Here is an 18896-nt window from a genome sequence, read left to right on the forward strand (position 1 = left end):
TCTCTTGCTGCTTTCAAGATCCTCTCTTTCTCTTTGACCTCTGACATTCTGATTATTAAATGTCTTGGAGTATGTCTATTTGGATCTGTTCTCTTTGGGGTACGCTCCACTTCTTGGATCTGTAATTTTAAGTCTTTCATAAGAGTTGGGAAATTTTCAGTGATAATTTCCTCCATTAGTTTTTCTCCTCCTTTTCCTTTCTCATCTCCTTCTGGGACACCCACAACACGTATATTCATGCACTTCATATTGTCTTTCAATTCCCTGAGTCCCTGCTCATATTTTTCCATTTTTTTTCCTATAGTTTCTGTTTCTTGTCGGATTTCAGATGTTCCATCCTCCAGTTCAGAAATCCTATGTTCTGTCTCTCGAAATCTACCATTGGAGGTTTCCATTGTTTTTTTAATCTCTTCTACTGTGTCTTTCATTCCCATAAGTTCTGTGATTTGTTTTTTCAGACTTTCAGTTTCTTCTTTTTGTTCTTTCCTTGCCTTCTTTATATCCTCCCTCAATTCATTGATTTGGATTTTGATGAGGTTTTCCATGTTTGTTCGTACATTCTGAATTAATTGTTTCAGCTCCTGTATGTCATTTGAATTGTTGGTTTATTCCTTTGACTGGGCCATATCTTCGATTTTCCTAGTGTGATTTGTTATTTTTTGCTGGCGTCTAGGCATTTAATTACCTTAATTAGTTTATTCTGGAGATTGCTTTCACTTTTATCTAGGATTTTCTTGCTGAATGAATTTGTTGTCTATCTGTTCCTTGACATTCTGTTCAGCTTTTTCTGGACCTCTAGCTTAAGTTTTGTTTAACAGAGGAGAATTTTTCAGTTCATGTTTTCTTATTTCTTGCCCTGCTTGTGTGGTGCCTTTCCCCCACACACACTTAGGAGAGTCCACTTAGATATTATAGACCTCAGCCAGATTTTCCCAGACCAAACTGGCCTCCTATCAGGAGGAAAGAGTCACCTGTGTCAGTTTTCCCTGAGGGTGAGACCCAGCAGGTTGAAAGATTTTCCTGTGAAGTCTCTGTACTTTGTTTTTCTTATCCTGCCCCGTATGTGGCGCTTGTCTGCCTGCAGGTCCCACCAGCATAAGATGATGTGGTACCTTTAACTTTGGCAGACTCTCCCTGTTTTCTGGGGGGTGCTCACAGCCGGTCCAGCCGGTCCAGACTGGGGTACACTGTGTGTCCGGTCACTATTGTGACTTCCGGAGCTGTTCTGTACTGTTTCTGGTTATTTAGTAGTTGTTCTGGAGGATGAACTAAAATGTGCATGTTGTTAAGCTGCCATCTTGACCTGGAACCTAATTGACTTTTAAGGGGGCTTTCTTATTTAGCCCCTTAAGAAACAAGTGGCTGAAGGGAAACTTACCTTAACAACCTGAGGAAAAAGCTTACTTCTGCCATGTAAAATTTTTCCTTTTCCCTTTGCACCTCGTATCCTTATCTGAGTACTCAGTGTCTTTCTTTTTAAAACATTTTATTGAGATATATTCACATGCCATATAATCTATCCAAAGTGTATACTCAGTGACTTTTAGTATAATCACAGTTGTGCATTCCTCACCACAATTTTAGAACATTTTCATTACTCCAAAAAGGAAAGCCCCATTTCCTTGGCAGTCAACCTCTCAAACTCTCTGTCCTTTTCCAGTCCTATTTAACCTCTAATCTATTTCTGTCTATAGATTTATTTATGTTTACATTTTATATAAATAGAATCATGTGATATATTGTATTTTGGTTTCTTTCACTTAGCATTATGCTTTTTAAAAATTATTTAAAAAAATTTAAAGTTGTGAAATATATATTCAGAAAAGTGATAAATTTCAAAGTGTAAGTTAACATTATGGAGTAAATTTCAAGTATGTTATGGGTTACAGTTCCACAATTTCAGGTATTTCCTTTAGCTATTCTAATACCCTAGAAATTAAAAGAAATATCAATATAATGATTCAGAGTCTTAGATAGAGCCCTGGGTTTTCTTTAAGGATTTTGGAAATGTTCTTGTTTAGGACTTGGCATACTATCGTAATTTGTAATATCTCGTTGAAGCTTGCATAAGAGTAACCTACAGAAAGATTTCTCAACTCTGTTTGAAATCTCCTAGCCCCTGAAACCTTATTTTGTTACATTTCTTTTCCCCCTTTTGGTCAAGTAGGTATTCTTTTTTTTTTTTACTGTAATATTTTATTGTTAAAACTTAATATACAAACATACAAACATTCTTGGCATGTGAACATTCCATACATGGTGTGCATTTGGTGGCTCACAATATCATCACAGTTATGTATTCATCATCATGATCATTTTTTTGAACATTTGCATCACTTTAGCAAAAGAAATAAAAAGGAAAAAACTCATACATACCATACCCCTTATCCCTCCCTGTGAGGGATTGACCCTGGTGATTGACTACTAATACTACAATCTCTCAATTTATTTTAACCTTTGTTCTCCCTATTTTTTTTTTTTTTACTCATCTGTCCATAACCTAGATAAAAGGAGCATCAGACAGAAAGTTTTCACAATCACACAGTCACATTATAAACGTTATATCTTCGTACAGTCATTTTCAAGAAACAAGGCTACTGGAACATAGCTCTACAGATATCTATATAATGCATAAGAATAATCTCCAGGATAACCTCTGAACTTTGAAATCTCTCAGCCACTGACACTTTATTTTTTCTCATTTCTCTCTTCCCCCTTTTGGTCAAGAAGGTTTTCTCAGTTCCTTGTTATAGGATCCTAGCTCATCCCTGGATTCCTGCTCCATATTGCCAGGGAGATTTACACCTCTCGGAGTCAAGTACCATTTAAGGGGCAGAGAGAGGGCAGTAGGTTCACTGGCCATATCGGCTTAGAGAGAGAGGCCACTTCAGAGAAACAAAAGAGATTCTCTGGGGGTGACTCTTAGGCCTGATTTTACGTATGGTTAGCCTATCCTTTGCAGGAATAAGTTTCATAGGGCAAATCCCAAGGTTGGGGGTCAAGTAGGTATTCTTGATCCCACGATGCCAGGGCCAGGCTCATCCCTGGGAGTCATGTCCCACATCACCAGGCTGGCTTAGATCCCTGAAAGTCATGTCCCACTTAGCAGGGAGAATAATGAGTTTATTTACAGAGTCTGGCTCAGCGAGAGGCCACATGTGAGCAGTAAGAGAAGTTCTATGGGGGACTTAGGTACATTTATAAGTAGGTTTCACTTACGATTACAGAAATAAGGTTCATAAGGGTCAGCTTCAAGATCGAGGGCTTGGCTTATTAAATTGGGATCCCCAGTGCTTGAGAGAATATCAGGAATTTCTCAGATGGGGAAGTTTAATGGTTCCATATTTTTTCTCCAGTCCTTCAAGGGACTTTGCGAATACTTTTTTATTATCTGCACCAAATACTCTGGACTGTATCATGGTATTACATTAAGCTACCAGAATCATCAAATCTCATTCTCTATTCTAGTCTCCATGTATTTAGGTTGTTTAAATAAACTGTCCGGACTGGTTAAGTGAGCTACTGTGCTACAGAAAATTTAAATTTTGGACAGAATAAGACCTTTGGTCTTATACAGAAATTGAAGTTTAAAAATACATACTCTATCATCCTTTACCCTGTATTCTGATTTATCCTTAGTTCCAGCCAGATCAGCTTCATTCATATCTTTAAGTGAAGTCTGATCTCTTTTTCATCTTTCTTAACAGTTTGTTTAAGGAGTAATGCTGACTTTCAGAGCTGTAGAACTATGAGTCTTAGGTGTCACATAGGTACCTGTAGATCCAGGGAACTACCAAGTTATACAGAAAGCACAGAATCTTACAACTTAGAAAAAACAAAACTCAGGAATAAATTTGACTGCTGAAGAGCTCACATCTAGGCCACAATTTTCTTATATTTTCTAAATGAGACCATACAATATTTGTCCTTTTGTTTCAGGCTTATTTTGCTCAACATAATGTCCTCAAGATTCATTCACAAATGTCTTTTTGGGTCCCTCCTTTGAGTTCTTCTGAGTTTATTCCTGGAAACAGATTGCCTGATCCTATGGCAACCCTGTTTTTAGCCTCCTGTTGATCAGTGACATTACCTACCAGAGGGGCTGGACCATTCTCCTTCCCTACCAACATTGAATAGGTATACCTTTCTTTTCACATCTTTTCTAACACTTGTATCTTTTGGTTTGTGTTTATTTATTTATTTTTTGCCTCTGCTGTTTTTGTTCAGATATAGTCACATACCATATATTTGATGCAAAGTGTACAGTCTGTTTCACAGTATCCTCAGTTTGTTGTACAGTGATCCTCTTAATTTTAGGCAATTTTCATTGCGCCAAAGAGAAAGATAACATATACACAGCCACACATAAAAGAAAATCCCAAACAGTACTCCTTATCTCCCCAATTATTTACCCCTAGTATTGGTATGATACTAATAAGGTATCACTTTAATATAGTCCATAGTATGTAATAGTTAATTTTTCCCATATGCCACTCTATTTTAACCCTTTGTATGTGTCATAGATTTGAGTAGTTCATGCAAGAACTCATTTATATTTAGTGTTAATTGGTGAGATACATGACTTTAGACAACACCTTTCAATCATAATTACCATCAATAGGCACTATTGCCTGTAATCCCAATAATAAACTACCATCACTCCTATACATTCCCAAACATTTAAGATAAACCTCAGTAATAAATCTGTACATATTAGGTAACCATTCCTCTTTCTTTACTTTCTGTTTATCTTTAGATCCCCTATATTTTTTTACATTTTAAGACTCTGAGTTTATATTTTCTAGATGGTTCACATTAGTGAAATTATGCAATATATATCCTTTTGTGTCTGGCTTATTTGATTCAGCATTATGTCTTCAAGGTTCATATTGTTGCATGCTTCAGGACCTCATTCCTTCTTACTGTTGCATGATATTTTATCATATATATATACCACATTTTGTTTATCCATTCATCTGTTGATGGACACTTTGTTTACATCTTTTGGCAGTTGTGAATACTGTCACTATGGCATCGATGTGCAAATATCTGTTTGTGTCACAGCTTTCAGATCTTCTGGATATATATAACTGCTGGATTGTAGGGCAATTCAGTATGCAGTTTTCTGAGGAATCGATAGTCTATCTTCCACATGACTGTACCATGTTACATGCCCACCAAAGGTGAATAAGTATGTCATTTTCTCCAATCCCCTTCTACATTTCTGGTTTCTTGATTGTTTAATAGTAGCCATTTTTATAGGTTTGAGATGATATCTCATTGTAGTTTTGATTTGCATTTCCCTAATAGCTAAAGAAGATGAACATCTTTTCATGTGCTTTTTGGCCATTTGTATTTTTTCTTCTGAAAAATGTCTATCATGCATTTTACCTATTTTATGATTGGGTTGTCTTTCTTTTTGTTGTTGAGTTGCAGGATCTCTTTATATGTATGGAATATCAAGCCCTTTTTAGGTATATGGTTTCCAGATATTTTCTTCCATTGAATTGACTGTTTCTTCACTTTTTTTGACAAAGTCCTTTGAGATACAGAAATATTCAGTCTTGAGGAGTTCCTTTTTATCTATTTTTTCTTTCATTGCTTGTGCTTTAGGTGTAAGATCTAAAAAGCTACTTCTTATTGAAGATGTTCCCCTATATTTTCTTTTATGGGTTTTGTGGTGCTGGTTCGTATATTTAGGTCTCCAACCTATTTTGAGTTAATTTTTACGTAGGGTATGAGATAAGGGGTCCTTTTTCATTCCCTTTGCTGTGGATATCCAGGTCTTCCAACCCCATTTATTGAAGAGACTTTTCTGTCCCAATTCAGTGGATTTGAGGGCCTTTTAGAACATCAGTTGACCATAGATCTGGGTCTGTTTCCAAACTCTCAGTTCAAGTCCATTGATCAGTATATCTATCTTTGTGCCAGTACCATACTGTTTGTACCACAGTACCACTGTGGCTTTTTTTTTTTTAAACATTTTTTTAAAATTGTGAAATATATATACAAGAAAGCAATAAATTTCCAAGTATATTTTAACAAGTAGTTATAGAACAGATTTTATAGATTGGTATGGGTTACAGTTCCACGATTTTCTGTTTTTTCTTCTAGCTGCTCTGGAGACCCACAGAAATATCAATATACTAATTTGGCAGTCATACTCATTTATTAAATCCTATCTTCTCTATTATACTCCTCCTTCTCTTTAAATAACACATATACATAAAAGCAGTACGTTTCAGAGTACATTACAGCAATCAGTTGTAGAACATATTTCAGAATTTGGTATGGGTGATAATTCCACAATTTTAGGTTTTTATTTCTAGCTGCTCTGAGGTACTAGAGGCTAATAGAAGTATCAGTATAATGATTTAACGTGCATACTAATTTTTTAAACCCAACCTCTGTATAACTCCACCATCATCTTTGATCTTTCTCCCACTCTTAAATATCATACCACTGCCTTTATTATTATTATTATTTTTTTTTTTTTTAGGGAGGAAGGGAAGGAAAGACAGAGAGAAGGAAGGAAGGGAGGAAGAAAGGGAAACATCTTTAAACATTTTCTTGTTTTATTATATTTTGTTTGTTTGTTTGTTTCTTACATGGGCTGGGGCCGGGAATCGAACCGGGGTCCTCGGCATAGCAGGCAAGCACTCTTGCCCGCTGAGCCACCGCGGCCCGCCCTGCCTTTATTATTATTTTTAATTAGAGAAGTTGTAGGTTTACAGAAAAAAAAGTCATTTAAAGAATACAACATTCCCATATACCCCCTGTTGTTGACCCTTTGTGCTACATTTGTTACAATTAATGAAAGCATATTGAAATAATACTGTTAACTACAGTTCATAGTTTGCATTAGGTGAATTATTTTTCCCATATGCAATCCTATTATTAACATCTTCTAATAAAGTCATACATTTGTTATAATTCGTGAAAGAACGTTCTTATCTTTGTACTATTAACCTGTCCATTGTCCACGACAGGGTTCTATGTGATATACAGTTCCATATTTTATCATCTTTCATTTTTGTAGCATACAAGCCGCAAAACTTCCCCTTCAGTGTGTTTTTGTGCCAGTATTTTAAAGTTATTTCAATTTAAGAATGTGTGTATTTTGTCATTTTCTTTTTTATTTAATTTATTTTCTAATTATTTAAAACATTTACATTGTTCAAGTTCAAAACTATAAAACAAGGTACATTCAGAGAGGTCTAGCTTCTATCATGCCTCTTTTTTTTTCCATCTCCTTTCCTGTAACTCTTCTTTCTCTTATAGATAAACACATTTGTTTCATTTTGCTCCTATTATTTCTCTTTGAAAATATAAGCAAATATGTGTGTGGTTCTTCATATATTCTTCCCTTTTTGAAATTTTATTTTATTTTTTTTATCAACAAGCAAAACAACATATGAATACGAACATTCATAACATACAAACATTCCATACCTGGTATAAAATCAGTGGCTCACATAGTAGTTTAGTTATCACCATGATCATTTTTTTAGATGATCATAGTGATGATCTCTTTTTTTTGCATCACTCCAAAAAAAAGAAATAAAAAGAAAAAACTCATACATATCATACCCTTTACCCCTCCCTCTCATTGACCGCTAGTATTTCCATCTACTCAATATATTTTAACCTTTGTTCCTCCTATTTTTTTACTATACCCATTACCATCCCCTTTCATTACCAACAACTGGGACTGGGATGTCCTTTTTGCAAGACTGTGATTTGGATAATCCCCTTAAACCTAGTGAAATGACTCAATAAGTTCGAATGAAAAAAAGTGAAAATAGTTGTAAAATGCTTACCATAGAATAAGAAAGATCTGACATTTTAGGAATCACATTAGCTACAATTATACAAAAAGAAAATACAACTTTTTGTGACTGGTTGGGTTAATTATGAAGTATACTTTGAAATTCTATTTAGAAAGGCTTTGCTGGTGACATACTCAAGTGTTAAAATTCTAAAGTAGGGCTTGTTAACCGCAGCACTCGTTGACTTTTTTTTCACTGTTTAAATGTTTATTTTTGGGAGAACAATGAAGCACTAAAAGCAGTAGTCTAGCAGCATGAGTGGATCTTTTTTAAAAAATATTTTTATTATACACAACAAACAAACATACAAACATTCTTGATAGAACATTCTATATGTGGTGTACAATCACTGGTTCACAAAATCATCACATAGTTGTGTATTCATCACCATGATCGTTTTTTTGAACATTTGTGTCTCTCCAGCAAAATAAATAAAAAAGAAAAAACTCATATGTGCCATACCCCTTACTCCTCCCTCTCATTGAACACTAGTATTTCAATCTATTCAATTTATTTTAACCTTTGTTCCCTTTATTATTTATTTTTTTACCCATATTTTTTACTCATCTGTCCATACCATACATAAAAGAAGCATCAGATACAAGGTTTTCACAATCACATAGTCACATTGCAAAAGCTGTGTCATTATACAATCATCTTCAAGAAACATGGCTACTGTTTCTTGAAAAAACATGGTTCTACAGTTTCAGGAACTTCCCTTTAGCCACTCTGATAACTTACTGACATTGTTTCAGATGATTCCTCTTAGTGGGGCTGTCCTGTGCATTGTAGAGTTCAGGCATTTTGAATCATCCCTGACCTCTTTCCTGTAGATGCTAGTACTATCCTCACCTCAGTTGTGACAACAAAAAATATCTCCAGACATTGCCAAATGTCCCTTATAGGTTAAAATCTCCCTTGGTTGAGAATCACTGTTCTGAAATAATACTATTTATTAAAAGAACCTCCTTAATGACAAGCTCCTTTATGTCACTTATGGCAGCTAGTGACAGGGGCCACAAAACTTCAGTTACACATATTTTTTTCTCAGATAGGTAATGTTTAGGGCATTAATAGGTAAGTAGGTTTTGGGAAAATTGTGTCGGTTTGGGAATGTCAGTTTTTTTTTTTTTTTTGCGTGCATGTATGTGTGTGTATGGGTTAAAAGATAAGTGTGTATACATGTTACACACATATATACACACAGGTGTGTATATGTAAAAGCACAGGTGAATAATAGACATGCTTTACTAGAAATTACCTTTCACACCTTTTTATGAATATGAACTTGAAATTTTATGTGTTGTAAACTGTTTCTAATGAGGAATTTTAATACTTTTATATATTTTTTTGTTTAGCTACTACTCCATGGTTTGAATCTTACAGAGAGACCTTTCTTCAGTCGATGCCTGCATCAGATCACGAATTTCTGAACCACTATTTAGCATGTATCCTTTGACCTTTATGTAAGACCAAATGTTACAGGAGTTTTTATCTCAAAATTAATAAAATTAGACAGACAAAGGCAAAACTGCTAAAAGGATTTAGAGAATGGAGGAATTATTTTTTATTGATGATGCTTTGTTTTTTTATTGATTTTTTTTGTCATATGGCATCCTAGATAGGGTTGCTGTAATAAATTAATTTTAAATGACAAAATTAGACTTGTAGAGCCTTGTTTATTCTTTTGCCTCATCTCTCTAGCTTGACTGTATCATGCTGAATGAATAATTTTTAAACTTTAGAAAGAGAAAATGTAAACTGTCAATGTTAACTGTTTTTGCTGATTGCCTCAGAATCAATAGCTTATTCTTAAGATCATATTTAAAAAGCAACTTTCCATTTTTAAAATAACCCATTTTATGGATATTGTCTTCCTTTAATTGTAGCTTTTCAGTTTTCTCAATTAGGTTGTAGAGAAAAGTTAAGAGTTTGGATTGACCATGAAACATTGAGATGGAATGGAGAGGAGCAAGATTCAGCCTAATTGTTCATTATGTTGATAGTTGTACAATTTTGGTATTGTCCATATTTAATTTCATGAATTTCTTCATTGAACATATCTAGCCTAAAAACTGTCAAGAAAAAATTTAAGATTTAGATGTTTGAATTTTCTTTGGTACACTGGAGAAATTATTTGGTGCTGGCAGTAGAAATTTATAATCAAGTTGAAAAGACTATCTCCTTATGTTGAGAAGAAATCTCCTTAAAGTTTATTTTAATAGGACAATATTTATCATTGAATAAGTGATAATTACCTTAATAATGTGGTTTGTAAGGTATGTTGGTAGCATCTTCTAGTGAAGCTGAACCTGTGGAACAATTTTCAAAGTTGTCACAAGAACAGCATCGAATTCAGCACAATAGTGACTATTCCTACCCCAAATGGTTTATTCCAAATACACTTAAATATTATGTACTTTTACATGATGTAAGTGCAGGTGATGAACAGAGGTAAGTATATTTTTTAATTTAAAATATTTTCCTGCTGTCATAAATTTGTGTTTAGAGTTAATCATATCCTACTTGTAAATTAAATGATTTAGCATTAATTTGGATATGGCTTGTTTAAATTCTGGATTTAATTTTTACCTAAAAAAGTAAATATTTCTTATAATATGAATTTATTAATAAGGCATTGAACTTTATGTTTTATTCCACAATTATATGGAATAAACATAGCTAAGTCAAGTTATGTTAGATCTCATATACTTTCTAAACTTTCCTTCCAGTATATGTCTCTTTTACTTTAATCTTTGTAGAGACACAGTTGTCATTTATACCTGTGGTTCTTATTTCTTTAAAGGAAATTTATTTTTCATTTTTTCTCCTCCTTTTTTCCTTCCCAGTTGCTTACAGGCACTTTTTTAATCATTCACCATTTTCTTGTCACTTTTTATTTAGCCTTGATATTTGTCACAGTTTCAAAAATATCAAATGTTTCTGTCTTTGTTCCCTTTAATATTCATTATTAGTGATCTTCGAATAAAGGAGTAACTTGTCTTTAAACATAAACTAAATTCTTGAAAATTGAAGTAACATTAAAAGTAATTTTACTTTTATGGCTTTGGAGTTTATTTTGGCTTTTGGTCCAAGGTGTGTGTTCTAGTTTGCCAGCTGCTAGAATGCAATATACCAGAAAAGGAATGGCTTTTAACAAGGGGAATTTAATGAGTTGCTAGTTTACAGATCTAAGGTCGAGAAAATGTCCCAATTAAAACAAGTCTATAGAAATGTCCAATCAGAGGCATCCGGGGAAAGATACCTTGGTTCAAGAAGGCCGATGAAGTTCAGGGTCTCTCTCTCAAGTGAGACGGCACATGGTGAACACAGTCAGGGCTTCTCTCTCGGCTGGAAGGGCGCATGGCAAATACGGCATCATCTGCTAGCTTTCTCTCCTGGCTTCCTATTTCGTGAAGCTCTCTGGGAGGCGTTTTCCTTCTTCATCTCCAAAGGTCGCTGGCTGGTGGGCTCTCTGCTTCATGGTGCTGCAGCATTCTCTGCTCTCTCTGAGTCTCTCATTCTCCAAAATGTTTCCTCTTTTATAGGACTTCAGAAACTAATCAAGACCCACTCAGATGGGTGGAGACATATCATCCCCTAATCCAGTTTAACAACCGTTCTTAACTAAATCTCATCAACCAGGGAGATGATCCCATCACAGTCCCAAATACACAGCATTGAATAGAGACTATTCTACCTTTAAGAAATGGGATTTATATTAAAACATGACTTTTCTTAGGGGGCATACTTCCTTTCAAACCAGCACAGTGTGGATCAAATTAATCGTTTGTTTCTATTCTGATGTTTCAGTGCCTTTTTTTTTTGGTTCTCAGTGCCTTTTAGGATATGTAATTAAATAATTATATTTTGTCCTTGTTCTGCACACAGACTTTTATCTTTTTAATAAATTTTCCTCCATAAAAATCAAAGCAGTACTCTGAGGATTAATAACCTATAGTTTTTTTTGAAATATTAGAAACCTTTTGGAGAAAGCATATTATATAAATAGAAATGATTTAATCTGGGTATTTAAGTTAGTTTCTGTCAGTTGAATCTGATATATATCTTCCATTTTGAGTAGTTGAAACTAGGATATTTAAGTGGTAATTTAAGTATTAAATTATTGGTTCTTATGTTTATATCTTTGGTAAATTGAGCAGGAAATTTGGTTTAATGTCCTGAATATGTTTACACATATACTTATATCAGTATTTAGCCAAATTCACAAATATTTTACCTATTCAGCCTTAATTTTATGTGTATAATAACAGTTGTTTCCTCAGTTTATTTTGTTTAGTACTAAAGTCTGATTGTGAATGTATTTTAAGATTCTCCTAATGTCTGTTTTGCCTTTTTTGTATTATGCTAATATCATTATTGCCTTAGGTCTACTCTCCATTTACTACAAACTTTTTTCACATTTTTAATTTTAGAGCTGATTCAATTTATGAAGAGATGAAACAGAAATATGGAACTCAGGGTTGCTATTTACTTAAAATTAATTCTCGAACATCTAATCGAGCATCAGATGAACAGATACCAGATCCTTGGAGTCAGTATCTCCAGAAAAATAGTATTCAAAACCAGGTATATGTAAAAAACAACAACAATGAAGCAAACTACAAAAGCTGTATTTCAGTTTTATTACATGATGATATCACTGTAGAATTTTTATGCCTTGGTCTAACTAATGTAATTATTAATCTTTGTGGCATCTGGCTAGTTTTAATTTATCAGCATATGAGCTCTTAAATCATTGGTTCAAAAGCTATTTTTTGCCAACCACAGTAATTTTTATATGTATTGTTTCAGATATATAATAGTGTTAATTGATCTTTTCTTAAAAGATGAAAAATGAATTACAGATTAAGAATTGAATTCTTTTGGTTAGATATGTAGTGAATAGAATTTTTGACTTGTACATTTAGTTCTTTATGAAGCTTACAGTCAGTTCTTTTTATCCACATGTTCTGGGTTGTGCTCCTACATTTTTAACTGGCTGTTCTTAGAGTTACCTTTTGAAGCTTGTGCTTTTTAGATGGATGGGGTTTTTTCTTATCTTTTACTTCGTTTGATTTTGTTTCCTTCTGAATTTTCAGAAAGTGTTGTTTCTTCCTTACTTCGTCTTTTATTAATTTAGTTTTAGACTAATGTTAATTGTCTGCTGGCTGAAGTGGGTGGGTATAAGGTTTCAAGTTCTGTCAGGCTTTTAGAATAGAATTGTATGCTACTTGCCCAAGTGCCAGATTCCTATGATTTTAGTTCAGATAATCAACAATTGACTTTTTTTGTTTAGAAGGATTTCTTAAGTAAATGGAAAATATATTTATGTTTTGTGCATTTCAATCACATCATTATGTACTTTTTATGTGATATTTAAAAATCAGTTATAATAAAGTTTAATATTTTTTGATCCTCTATTATAAATGTTATTTAATAATTGGTTTATTTGCCTTATTTTTCTGTCTTATTTATGGAGTTTTCTTTGATCCAAATGTAGTTTTGTACTGGTATTTTAATTACTTTGATATTGTTCTTGAGATGATTGCTGACCTTCTTTAAGATAATACCGAGTGAAGTTTCTGAGAGAAAGATAACTAGTTGGATGTGAAGGATCTTTATTTTTTTTTTAATGGCCTTACAGGGCTATACTCAGATAGGAGCACTACTGAAAAATTTAATTTAGAGTCCCAGCTATCTAAGGTCAGGAAGGGAAACATAAGGAAAATAGTTCAGTTTGAGAGCCTTTAACAGAAGACAGAGGTAGCAGAGATTTATTAACTTAGAATCCAAGAAGCCCAAGACTGGAGTTTAAAGGTTATTAAATCCATTTCCTGTTCGAATGCTTCAATTTCCTTCATACCTAAAAGGGACCTCATTTAGTGACAGTACTTACTATCTCCATAAGTGACTCATTCCATGTCTTAACAGCTTGAGGATCAACCAAAATTATTTTCCCTATTGCTTGCATCCATTGGTGTTTTGGGGACTGTATCAATTTCCCATTAAGATACCTTTTAAAATATAGAAGGATAGCTCTCATCCCTTTGATTTTTTTTTCCAGGCTAAACATCCCCAGCTTTGTTATTTCTTTGTCACCCGTTGGTTTCAGACTGTTTGCTTTTCTTCTTAAGTTCTTCCTCTTAATTCTAATTTATATATTTCCTTCAAAGTGTGACAATTAAAGTATCTCATATTTGCTGGTTTTGTGGAGTAGGCTGAGTATTTTAGCTTAGCTTTTCTTGGTGACTGAATAACTGATGCCTTTGACAAATAAGTGCTGCACTGCATATTTTTTCCAAGTTACTTCAATATGCTCAAAATTCACTTCAACATAATAACACTGTGTCCATGACCTAGGAGACTATTTACCATCTTTTTTTCTTATCCCCTGCCTCATTCTAGTAGTCCATTTCTCTTGCTGTTATTCCTAACATAAGACATATGTAAAGGCATCCTTATAGGAATATACATAGCCCATATAAAGAGATGAACTGATACAGAGATCATTTGAGTTCAGAAGAATTAGAGTAGTATATTGAGTGTGAAAGGGAGTGTAAGAATATAGTAGGTGTGAATTGGAGAGAGAGAGTAAGATATGGAAGAAGCTAAGAATTTGGAGTACTGGAAGAAAAGAGTTTTGCTGTAGAAAGTAAATGAGACCAGTAGATGACAGACCATAATTGTTGATGGATTTAGTGATGTCTTAAATATGATTAAATATAGCTGCTAATGCTTTTTTATTTTATTTTAATAGGAATCATATGAAGATGGTCCCTTTACTATAACTTCAAATAAGAATTCTGATAGTAACTTGCTTTCATTGGATGGATTAGATAACGAAGTCAAAGGTTTTGATATACTTTTTCTAATTTTCTCTTCTGATTGAAAATATACACTATTAGAGCATGCTAACCTTTATAGGTAAAAGATGGGGGATATTTTCATAATTGAAGATAATAGGTTAGCTTTTCTTATTTCTTTTAAAAAATACTTTTGTAAAAAAGTAAGGGAAGATGTGATGCACAACATTATTCCCTAAATCCAGAGGATTTCCAGGCTTTATTTCTGCATTTTAAAGTATAGTTTTGATTGATAGCACTAAAATTTTTTGTTACAGTTTTTCATATGCTTAGTTTTGCTATTTAACTGTAATTCTTTGTCATTTAAAAACTGCATTTTTCTTCATTTCCTGATTTACCTGAATTTTTAAATCTCAAATATTAAGTAACAAATATTAACCCAGGCCATGTTATATTGTAGGACAATATGTTAATGCTGTTGTGTCTAAGATATATAGAAAGATTATACTTAGGGGTTCCAGTATTCCTCCTTTTTTTCCTCTTTAGCAGTATGGTAATATTGTCACGTTTTTTTTATTGCATTCTGAAGGTAAAGGAAAGATTTGTTTTTCAGTAGATGGCTTACCAAATAACTTTAGAGCTCACTCACTTCAATTGGACCAATCCAGTGATCCTTCTAACAGCTTTGATGGCCCAGATCATACAAAACCATCATCACATGAAACAAAGAAAATAAATACTGGAATAATTCATGGTGCATGTTTAACCCTTACTGATCATGATAGAATTCGACAGTTTATTCAAGAGTTTACATTTCGGGGCCTTTTGCCACATATAGAAAAAACAATTCGGCAACTAAATGATCAGGTAAGACTTAAGTTTTGGGGTTAGTGCATTAAAAATTTCAGTGACTAGTAAACTCGACAATATATCAGTATAAATTATTTGAAGTACTTGGAGTTTTTTGTTTTGTTTTTGTTTTAATATAGAACAGTATTAGAAAACAAACAAAACAAAACAAAAACAAAAGAACAGTATTAGGACATACTGAAATTATTCCTAGTGATAAAATTCTTCTAAGCCCTGCAAGAGGATTATTAGTTTTCACTTGGGCTATTGCCAGAAATTAGGCAGTTTTCTTTATATTAGTATTATTAAAATGCACATTTGCTGACTATTAAAGCTTTTTAGTTATTTTGAAGATTTTTCTCCTTGTATATGTAAAAGAAACATACTAAACTTTTTATATATATCAATATATTTAATTTTTTTCTTAGCTAATATCAAGAAAAGGTTTGAGTCGATCTCTTTTTTCTGCAACTAAAAAATGGTTTAGTGGCAGTAAAGTTCCAGAAAAAAGTATTAATGAGCTGAAAAATACATCTGGGTTGCAGTAAGTAAAATCTTACCATTTTTGTTTTTCATATTTTTAACTCTAAATAGTGTTTGCCTATAATGTCGTGCAAAAAATAACTATCTTTGATTTCCTAGTTTTGTATTGATAAAAATTCAGATTGATATTTTAAATAACAGTGAAAGCAAGTAAAATATATTAATAAAAAATAGTCCTTTAGGTAATTAGGTATCTAATAATGAAAAATAGTACTCTAGGTAAGTGGATATCTAAAAATAAACAAAATAACCAGGGAAGTCACTATACTTTCAGTCTGTCCTTTTTGTAAAATGATGGAGGTAGACTAGGTATTCTTTTTTTTTACGTGTCTGAGCACATCCCACAGCTCAGGGTAGACTAGGTATTCTTTATAACTCTTCAGTGTTTAAAATGCTGGGTTCTTTTGATGTGTTGGGTTCTTGGACATGGCACATATTTAGCAAATTTTCTTGTTTAGCATATCCCATTATGAGGAAAAATACAATTAATCTATTTTGAGTTTTAATTTTTTTTCTCTGTTGTGTATAAGAGTGAGTCACTGAGAATTTAGCATTTATTTCATAATTTGATCATGGAGAAAAATGCTTGCCTGCTATTCAGAATTGCTCAGTATAGGGCTATAAATTAAGGAAATATAGATGTATTTATCTGTTTCCAAATATTTTTGAGAAATGTCACTCTCCTTAGGGATAGCATTCTTATAAAACACGATCAGTTTTCCTCTGTTTCTGGGTTAATTGAGCAACTTATTAGACGATCTATAATATTTAATAGTTTAGGGATCATAAATTGTAAGTTATCTTTTTCGGTCATTTTGTATTTACAGGTATCCACCAGAAGCACCAGAGCTTCAAATTAGAAAAATGGCTGATTTATGTTTTTTGGTGCAACATTACGATTTAGCTTACAGTTGCTACCATACTGCAAAGAAGGATTTTCTTAATGATCAAGCAATGCTTTATGCTGCTGGTGCCTTGGTTGGTATTCCTACAGTATTATAACTTCTTATTTCTGCTACCTTAAATGATTTAGAAGTTTCTATTCTTGAAATGACAAACAAAAGGAGTAAAATTGTACTCAAGGTACAAATATAGTGGGGTTCTGGGTTTTGTATTAGTTTATGATGAGCTGATGAATTGCCCTAAAACTAGTGACTTTTTTAAAGTGGATAATATGAGTGTTGAACTATAAAGTTTTTTTTTTAAGAGGTTGATTTTAGACCTCTTGAAAAATGTTTTTAAGTTGCTTGAAATGTTTTTTCTGATGCAAGAATATATCTTGGTTAAAAGGACATACTTTGGTGTGAGACAGACCTGGTTTTCTGAATGATCTTAGGCAAGTTATTAAATATTTCTCAGCCTCACTTTTCTCATCTATAAAATGTGAATCCCAGTGGCATAAGGATTAGATAAGGTGTAATACATGTAAAGTGATTAGTGTGGTATCAAGCTCCCAGTAAGAACTGACTATGTTACTTTAATATTTATTACTATTTTTAAATTTTTTAAAAGAAATATTTTTATTTAAAAATGTTATTTAGAACCACCAAAAAAGAATATCTTAAAGTATCCAATTTATCATTGTAAAACTTATATTGCACAGTAAGTTTCATAAACCAATTTAAAACTAAAGAACAAGGAAAAACTAATATTGCTATAGCACCTATATATAATATATATGCTGATATATATATATATATATATATATATATGCTTTCTTTTTTTCTTTTTTTAACCATCTTTTTGTTGTAAAATATAACACATATGCAAAGCAAAGAAAGAAAAGAGCAATAATTTTCAAAGCGCATTTCAACAAGCAGCTACAGAACAGGTTCCAAAGTTTGTCATGGGATACAGTTCCCTCATCTCAGGTTTTTCCTTCTAGCTGCTCCAAAATACCAGAGTTTTAGTAACGAAATCATACCGTATCTGTCCTTTTATGTCTGAATTATTTCACTCACCATTATGCCCTCAGGGTTCGTCCACATTATCATATAGTTTGGGACATCATTTGTCTAACTGCTGCATAATAGTATATTGTATGTATATATCATGTTTTGTTTAAAAAAATTTTTGTTTTCTTGACTTTTTTTCTTTTTTATGAAAAATAACCTATACAAAAAAAGCAGTAAATTTCAAAGCACATTGTAGCAATTAGTTCTAGAACAGATTTCAGACTTTGATATGGGTTGATGAGGTGACTCATCTCATCATTGTTACAGTTCCACAATTTTAGATTTTCTTTTTAGTGGCTCTAAGATACTGGTGACTAAAAGAAATATCAATATAATGATTCAGCAGTCATACTCATTTGTTAACCCACTCCTACCTTCTCTGCATAACTCCACCATAACCTTTAATCTTTCTATCCCACTCTTTAGGGGTAGGGAAGGAAGTGTATCCTGCTTGAACCAAGAGCTGTGCAAGGCTGGGGATATACTTTTCAGGAGAGGCAGTCTTAGAAGCACGAAGGGCAGATATTCCTTTTGTATTTTCTTGAAATATAGCTGAAGAGCACTAGCCTGTGCAGCAGCTAAGCTGAGAATTTTTTCCTTTCCTGCTAAAGGCTGTAATTATGTATTTGCTATTTTTGATTCTCTTGCCTAAGAAAAATTGTATATGAGCCAATGCAGATTTCAGTTTTACTGATTTAACTTTCCTATTTGCTATTCACATATTAGCCAATTGATATGGTAGAAATGTGTGGTAGTAGAATAGACTATATACTGCATGGAAATTATAGAAGATATTGTTATGGTAACTACAAAGTAAAATATATACCTTGGCAAATAGTGATAGAAAATTTGTATTTGGGCAGTTTAATTTACTTACTGTAGATTGAGTAGATTATTCCTCAGTTCTTGAAAGT

At 33.0% G+C, this 18896-nt stretch overlaps 1 protein-coding gene across 11 annotated transcripts in view; it reads left to right on the forward strand.

The window, feature by feature from the left end:
• Positions 1 to 18896, forward strand: part of TRAPPC8 (trafficking protein particle complex subunit 8) — a 148979-nt gene that overhangs the window by 28562 nt on the left and 101521 nt on the right. For 7 of the 11 annotated variants that reach the window (XM_077135708.1, XM_077135699.1, XM_077135709.1 and 4 more), the window contains 7 exons: positions 9188 to 9277; positions 10109 to 10283; positions 12266 to 12419; positions 14590 to 14683; positions 15225 to 15502; positions 15913 to 16028; positions 16855 to 17005. In XM_077135708.1, the coding sequence (XP_076991823.1) occupies positions 9188 to 9277; positions 10109 to 10283; positions 12266 to 12419; positions 14590 to 14683; positions 15225 to 15502; positions 15913 to 16028; positions 16855 to 17005 (1058 nt within the window). The remainder of the gene's footprint in view (positions 1 to 9187; positions 9278 to 10108; positions 10284 to 12265; positions 12420 to 14589; positions 14684 to 15224; positions 15503 to 15912; positions 16029 to 16854; positions 17006 to 18896) is intronic. The other 4 variants (XM_077135701.1, XM_077135703.1, XM_077135702.1 and 1 more) reach the window with 2 other exon arrangements.

This window comes from Tamandua tetradactyla, chromosome 18 (genome assembly GCF_023851605.1).
Source record: "Tamandua tetradactyla isolate mTamTet1 chromosome 18, mTamTet1.pri, whole genome shotgun sequence".
Classification (NCBI taxonomy): domain Eukaryota; kingdom Metazoa; phylum Chordata; class Mammalia; order Pilosa; family Myrmecophagidae; genus Tamandua; species Tamandua tetradactyla.